The 8626-nt window shown below is 37.7% G+C and overlaps 1 protein-coding gene across 1 annotated transcript; it reads left to right on the top strand.

Moving 5' to 3' along the window:
• Window positions 1–2555: 2555 nt before the first annotated feature.
• On the top strand, window positions 2556–5859 carry LOC107570670 (pollen-specific leucine-rich repeat extensin-like protein 1). The gene is made up of 3 exons (XM_016256923.1): window positions 2556–2562; window positions 3171–4272; window positions 4922–5859. The coding sequence occupies exons 1-3, from the start codon at window positions 2556–2558 to the stop codon at window positions 5019–5021; spliced, it is 1209 nt and encodes a 402-aa protein (XP_016112409.1). The 3' UTR covers window positions 5022–5859.
• The last annotated feature ends 2767 nt before the right edge of the window (window positions 5860–8626 follow it).

The following is an 8626-nucleotide window of genomic DNA, read 5'->3' as shown; positions in this document are numbered from 1 at the left end:
ATATACCATGATAGTACCATGTTTTTGGACATATACCATGATAGTACCATGTTTTTGGACATATACCATGATAGTACCATGTTTTTGGACATATACCATGATAGTACCATGTTTTTGGACATATACCATGATAGTACCATGTTTTTGGACATATACCATGATAGTACCATGTTTTTGGACATATACCATGATAGTACCATGTTTTTGGACATATACCATGATAGTACCATGTTTTTGGACATATATCATGATAGTACCATGTTTTTGTACGTAGATCATGGTAATACCATGTTCCTTTGGACGTATACCATGATAGTACCATGTTTTTGTATGTATATCATGGTAATACAATGTTCTTCTTTGGACGTATACCATGATAGTACCATGTTTTTGGACATATACCATGATAGTACCATGTTTTTGTACGTAGATCATGGTAATACCATGTTCCTTTGGACGTATACCATGATAGTATCATGTTTTTGGACATATACCATGATAGTACCATGTTTTTAGGCGTATACCACGGGTTTTTGGATGTATACCATGATAGTACCATGTTTTTGGACATATATCATGGTAATACCATGTTCCTCTTTGGACATATACCATGATAGTACCATGTTTTTAGGCGTATACCACGGGTTTTTGGATGTATACCATGATAGTACCATGTTTTTGTACGTATATCATGGTAATACCATGTTCCTTTAGACGTATACCATGTTCCTTTTGGGTGTATACCACGTGTTTTTGGACATGTACGTTGAAAATACAGTGGTTTTGGATATGTCAATAGTGATACCATGTTTTTATACAAAAATGGTACTATCATTGTATTTTGGACATGTACCACTGTAGTACCATGTTTTTGGACATTTACCATGGTACTACAGTGGTTGTGGATATGTAAAACAATGGTAATAACATGTTATACAATATCATTGTATTTTGGTTGTCATGTAAATATCATGATACGTGAGTTTTGGTACAAATTGTATATTTAAAGTACCGTACTATTACGGATTTTCGTAACTAACATATGAAATACATATGCATTCTTATTTTTGTGAAGGAAGATCAGATACTTTAAAAACACTGACGTCTGCTGTCATAATGCAGGTCAAATTTCCTGTTTGGAGTGATTGACGACTGTCAGGGCAATATCATTGTATTTTGGTTGTCATGTAAATATCATGATACGTGAGTTTTGGTACAAATTGTATATTTAAAGTACCGTACTATTACGGATTTTCGTAACTAACATATGAAATACATATGCATTCTTATTTTTGTGAAGGAAGATCAGATACTTTAAAAACACTGAGGTCTGCTGTCATAATGCAGGTTCAAATTTCCTGTTTGGAGTGATTGACGACTGTCAGGGCGGCAGAATCATAATAATAATCTGGTAATTACATCATTAACGTTTAAAGTCGCTAATGAGCAAACACAGTTAACCAAACAGATCATCAGACTGTTGACGGATCATATACCTGAAACACAAAGGTCTTGAGTTCGAATCCTGACTCACACCGACTCCTTTTTGGACCCTAAAATTAATGCAATCGCATTCAATCAGAAACTTCAAAGCGTAGTGAACTTCCAGTGTTCATTTTATGCTTCCTAAATGAATCTCATCTGAAAAATAATGGGAGTTTGTGTTTAGTAAATGTTATTTTTGGCTTTTCAAGAATGTGTGATATGACGAACCAGACACTGACATTTGACCTGTCATGAAGATATTACCATGCATATGAACCTGTTGTTCTGCTGTTTTGGTGGTCATATGGTCTTGAGCATTGACTTTGCACCACACAGGCTGCTAGTTACCATTTTAACTAGGTAAATAACATGTCTTTGTTTTTCAGATAACGTGGAGCTTGTGTTGGACTCGGCTGCCATCCCGGAGTCTGGAACCGCCAAAGTGCGCTCGCGTCCAACTGTCAAACACTTCATGGTACGTCCCAAAACACGCCGATCACATGACCAGACTTCACCTATGAGATGGTTTCTAACTTAGTAGTAAAGTGAATTAAATCACTTACAAAAAGTATACCATAGCATTACCATGTTTTTTTTGGACATGTACTATGGTAACACTATCGGCTCCAAGCTACTTGGTACATATACAATGCAGTAATGGCTTTACTAGTGCAAATGTACAAAAATACAGGCTAAAACCATGGTACATTTCCAAAAAACAGGGTAAAACCATGGTACATTTCCAAAAAACGGGGTAAAACCATGGTTCACTTTTGTAAATGATCACTCTACCATAGTACTACCATGGTACTTTTTCCTGTAAACAAATTTTAAATGCTAGGGTCACTTACAAAATAAATACCATAGTAATAGTGTTTGTTTTGGACATGTAATGATACTACCATGGGCTCCAAGGTACTTCCAAAATACTTAATTCAATAATGGTTTTACTAGAGCAAATGTCCAAATAAACAGGTTAAAATCATGGTATACGTGTCTAAAAAAAACAGACTTAAACCATAGTACATCCAAAAAAACAGGGTAAAACCAAGATACATGTCCAAAAAGCAATGTTGGGTAAAACCATGGTACACTTTTGTAAATGATCACCGTAACACAGTACTTTTTGGTAAAGTTTTTAGTGTTGAGGTCACTAAAAAAAAAAGTATTACCCTGTTTTGTTGACGTGCCAATGTAATACTGTGTTTTTGCACATGGTACCATGGTATTATGTTGTTTTTGTACATGTATAGTAGTAACGCACTCTTTTTTGGAAATGTACTATGGTAATAACATGGTATTTTTAAGTACCTTGGAGTACCATGTAAATAACATGGTAATCCAATATACTTTCCGTATTACAGACACACAATCTGAATGCGTTTTGTTGCATCAACCACTGTACGTTTTGCATTTAATTCTTTCCTTGATAATAGAAGTCTTGAGAGAAATGTGCTGAAATCGTCCAGTACACACATTGCTAAAGACACACCTTTAGCTTCAGGACAAACACACCCTCGGTATATAAACACACTTTCACTTTTCACTCTGACAGAGTGTGTGTGCGCGCACACACACACACACACACATCATCAGTTTTGTGTTTGTATCACCCTAGTGATGCCTACATCACAGCAAACACGCTCACGTTGGGTGTCGGTAATTGACAGTCTGAGCGTGTTCAGACCCGAGCGATTCACTCGTTTTGCTGATGGCTGCAAAGGAAAGAGAAAAGCAGAGAACTGCTCTGTACCAACAGAACAGCAACTCAAGAGATCCAGTCAATTCTGTGATCCAACCTAGTGTAGAAAAACCAAACTCCTTCACTGTCACTCCTCGAGACCCAACACCAGACAGTCCCAATGCACAATTAAAGTTGACCACAAACACGCAACCACTCGTCTCTCTATCAACCAAATTCGACGGTCCACATGTGTCCTACTCAAAGCCAGAGCTAAGCTCAACCCCTCTACGAAGCCCAATGAACAGCTCTGTTAGTGGTCTGGGTGTTCCTGTTAGAGATGTGGAAATTGGAGAAGACTTGGTCTTCATTCCACCACCTCCTGAATTTGCCAACTTGGACTCTGAGGAGGAACCTCCAGTTCCCCCACCAAGTCACCCCGCTCCTGCTCCACCTGTGAAAAGTTCCCCTCCACCTGCTAAAACCTTCTTACCTGCTACACCTGCCCCAATCACCAACTCCCCCCCACCAAGTCACCCGGCTCCTGCTACCCCTGTAAAACCTGCCCCTCTACCTTCTAAACCCTTACCTATTCCAATCACCAATGGCTCTCTGCCAAGCCACCCTGCTCCTGCTCCAACACCTGCCAAACCCTCCCTACCTTCGACACCTCCTCCTTCCACCAATGGCCCCCTCGTTTCCCCCAAACCTAAACCACCCAGCTGTCCTCCCAAGGCCCCAGGACCTCCCCCAAATATCCAGCCCCAATCCAAAGCACCTGTTCAATCTAAACCCACTCAACCCACTGCACAAGTGCCTCCATCCGTCTCCGCTAGCCAGGCGACACTTCTCAGTATCCTGCAGAAGAAGATGTTAGAGATGGACCCCAAGTTCTCGGCTGTCAAAGAGGTGGAGACCAACGGAGATGACTGGAACTCTCCGCTGTCTGATGACGAGGCCACGTCGCCCCTTACCACATACAATCCTATGACAAACCGCAGTGCCACCTTACCGGCGCAAACTCGTGGAGTGGACATGAAGGAGCTGGAAATCAAAGCGGCCAAAAAAGCTCAAAATTTGGCCACTTCGACTAAATCCCAGAACAGGTAAGCTAAAAGTAAACACAAGTAACAAAGTCAAAGTCAACATGAAACTGTATTCACAATCCGTTTCATTTCTGTAATGTGTATTTTTCGAGTGAAACGTGACTGAAAATGTCAGACAGGACTTCATACACGGGGGAAAAGAAAATATTCACATTGTGAGGTATAAAGTCACAATTGGGAGACATTTAGTTGCTATTACAAGAAATAAAGTAGCAATTACTTTTTTACTTTGAGGCGGAAACAAGAGACTTAGTGACATTCAGATTATGTACAGAAACATTACATAGCTTTCTTTTGAATAACGCATACAATCATTTAGTCATCACAGTCAACGCCTCCCTCATAGCCGAGATGAATCACCAGGAAGATAAATAGACTGCCTCTGATACTGGAACAACACTCAACAGTTGTTTCCATGACATTTATGATCTAAAATGCATATGAAACTGCTTAAGTTGATTTATTCAGATGCTTAAACAAACCAACATGTACTAGCCGCATTTCAATCCAGCCGATGCCCCCAAAAATCTGATGTAATATTGAGTTATTACTGGTTAAAGTGGAATCAAAACTAGTTCTAATACTTCATGCTTTTATAACTTTGAGAAGTGTTTACTTAAGAACAATGGGGCTCTTCTTTATCTTTCAGTAACGGATCATCAACCAAACAGCAGTTTGGAATGACGTTCACCGTGAGACCAGGAGCCAAACAACCAATAACACCCGTTATCAAAGACGGTTCGTCCTGATCCATTATTCCAGAGACGTGCCTTACCTGTACATATGTACCTACCTGACAGATATTTAATGTTTTGCACCCGGTCTGTAAAGTGTTACTGTAACTTTCTACCTGGACGTTTCTTCAGCCGTCAGTATATTCAGGTTGTGTCGAACTTTTGCTGCTAAAATCGAACAATGGAGCAACTGTGCCTGTATACACAGAAACTTGTTTTAATGTCAAACCTTTTCATTTAATTCAGTTTCTAATCAGTTGTTTAAGAACATCAGTTCTTAATTGTAACTTCTGCACAATATTTTTGAATCCCTTTAATCATTAATGTACAAAATGACTCTATAGCTCTCGATATGAGAGCTTCTTTCAGTGGTGCTGGATTTTTTTCCAGGTCAAAACATTTTTACGAACTTATAAAAAGTATGCCTTAAAATTTGATCAAATGGTTGCGACGCCTTGAACACATTACTGATGGTTCTTCTTAATGAAGAAAAATGCTTTGCTTCTTTTCATAGCCGTTTTCTTAATCAAAAAAAGAAATAATGCAAACTTTGTATTTGCATGAATATTCTGGTTAAAAGTGTATTTGAAGAAATAAGCTAGCATCTGCTACGAACAGGTTTAATTGTGTGATATATGCAATAGGTCAATAATTGTGCTTCATTAATCCGCAAACTTGTTTGTATGACTGTTCATGTTAAATTGATATTTTTGGACATTTAACTTTTTGTTACCCCTGAAAGTAAGAATATAACCGCAATACCGTCTAATAAAGATATGCGAGAGCATAAATATACAGATGACGGAAACTTTATTGAACAGTGAATCTTGGAAATGTGAGAAATATGTCTGTTTGCCCAAACACTTTTTACTTTTTACTTTTAGTCATTTAGCAGACGCTTTTATCCAAAGTGACTTACAAATAAGAAAAAGTAATTAAAACTAAAAGCTAAAACTCTATAAATACATATATATATATACACACACACATTTAAGAAAATGAAATAAATTAAATAAAAATGACAAATGCATACAACAACATTTCAAAACTAAAACATTTAAATGAAAAAAAAAGCTAAAAACAATTCAAAAATATTAAAAGAACAAAAAGGTATGAGTATAATAATGATTCTAACATAACACTAAGCCAAACACCAAAAAACAACTACACATGCGTATGTACAGCCACACACACATACATGTACATATATATAAATACATTCAATATATATATATTATTTCATTTCCATTTTGTATGTTGAAGTACTGACTATATAACTCAAAATAAATAAAAGTAAAACTTAATAAAAAGCCTATATAGACATAATAAAAAAACGAATAAAATCACAATTACTACAACTGTAACTAAAACTAAAATAGATAACTAATACAAATCAAAGTACATTAGTTTATCAGTAATCCTAAAAAAATAACACTGAGCCAAACACACATGCTAAAATAACAACAACTTACTGACACATATTAAGAACTAGATTATAAAAAACTGAAACAGAAGTGGAAAGAGGAGAGATAAGTGCCGGCGTCCCGGCCGGTGGAGTCGCACGGTAGAGTCGATGGTCTTTACACTCTTCGGTCTTCACACGGCCGCTTCCGCGGTAAACTAAGCTTCTTTTTAATTCGTTTAACAAAACTCAAATTGAATTCAGCTGGACACACTTTCCTGTTTATCCCAACAAATGGCGATCAAGTTTTTTCACTTTTAAATCACTGCTGTGAACTGACCAGCGCACAGAATATGAAGGATATCAAAAACAAGTTTTACACACACCAGTACGTAAAGTGACATTTAAAGGGATAGTGAAAATGAAAATGTGATGTTTATCTGCTTACCCCCGGGGCATCCAAGATGTAGGTGACTTTGTTTCTTCAGTAGAACACATGATTATTTTTAACTTTAACCCTTGCAGTCTGTCAGTCATATAATGCATAGCAATGGTAACAAAATCTATGAGAGTAAAAAAAACATGCACAGACAAATCCAAATTAAACCCTGCGGCTCGAGACGACACACTGATGTCCTAACACACGAAACGATCGGTTTGTGCCAGAACTATGTCCAACTGTCTTTGGGCGCGGGCACGGCATCCATTTTTATAAAATAAACAGTTTTGCAGTCTGTCAGTCATATAATGCATAGCAATGGTAACAAAATCTATGAGAGTAAAAAAAACATGCACAGACAAATCCAAATTAAACCCTGCGGCTCGAGACGACACACTGATGTCCTAACACACGAAACCATCGCTTTGTGCCAGAACTATGTCCAACTGTCTTTGGGCGCGCGCACGGCATCCATTTTTATAAAATAAACAGTTTAAATAAATCACAAATTAATATTATTCAATCATTAGTAAAATACTCTAAGATTATATATTCATATATTTTAGTCACTAAATTTACATCACATATGAATAATAAATTATTCATAATTAATAACTTCTTAATTATTAAAATAGAATATGTGTACATATATTTAATCATTAATAACCATATATATATATAGATATAGATAATTCACATTACTTATACATATACATATAGTTTAAATAAGTAATTCATAATTCATGTAACTACTGCCCTATGATAATAACTGTAATGACTTATAAAGGTAAGTTTTCCTATTATTATTAATTCAGTAAAGCTCAACTCAGTCTGCTTTATGGAAGTATTCTTCCCTTTCAGTTTCTCTTCAAATAAATGCTTCAATCATGAGTTCATGAACCAAACCAACCTGATCCAGATGAATCTCATCATATGACTCACGGCCGAGAACCAAATCAAGACGAGGACAAAGAGCGCAAGACGTCTCACAAACATAAATATTCAAACCGCATGGATTATAATGCTATTGATAATCGACGGGTCTGTCGGTCATTCGTCTGCAGTGACGTCACTTCCTGTCTGCTCACCGTTATACGAGCTGATGACGGCCTCCTGGTTCAGATCCCACGCTTCGATCCTGAAATCAGAGACAGATTGAGTGCACTGAGATGCTGATGAGACTCTCACAGACTCACAGCGCCGCCTGCTGACCTGCAGTCCACACTAACACCCGTCACCACATCATCATGCTCGTCCTCCTGACCCCCCCACACACACACACACACACACACTCTCTCTCTCACACACACAAATAATGGTTTTCTATGTGAATATCTGTTAAACTGTAATTTATTCCTGTGATGCGCAGCTGTATTTTCAGCATCATTCCTCCAGTCTTCAGTGTCACATGATCTTCAGAAATCAGTATAATATGCTGATTTATTATCAATGTTGGAAACCATTTAGCTTTTTTAATTACTTTTTTGTTGTTGCTTTTTTTACTTTTTACACTCTCTCTCTCACACACACACACTCACACACACACACACATTCTCTCTCTCTCACACACACACACACACATACACACGCATACTCTCTCTCTCTCACACACACACACATACACACACACACTCTCTCTCTCTCACACGCGCACACACTCTCTCTCTCTCTCTCACACACTCACACACTCTCTCACTCTCTCTCACACGCGCACACTCACTCTCTCTCACACACACTCACTCACTCACTCTCTCACACACACACTCACTCACTCTCTCT

Source organism: Sinocyclocheilus grahami, unplaced genomic scaffold (genome assembly GCF_001515645.1).
Source record: "Sinocyclocheilus grahami isolate Dianchi unplaced genomic scaffold, SAMN03320097.WGS_v1.1 scaffold1491.1, whole genome shotgun sequence".
Classification (NCBI taxonomy): domain Eukaryota; kingdom Metazoa; phylum Chordata; class Actinopteri; order Cypriniformes; family Cyprinidae; genus Sinocyclocheilus; species Sinocyclocheilus grahami.
The sequence above is the reverse complement of the archived record's forward strand: the minus strand, read 5'-3'. Positions and strand labels throughout refer to the sequence as shown.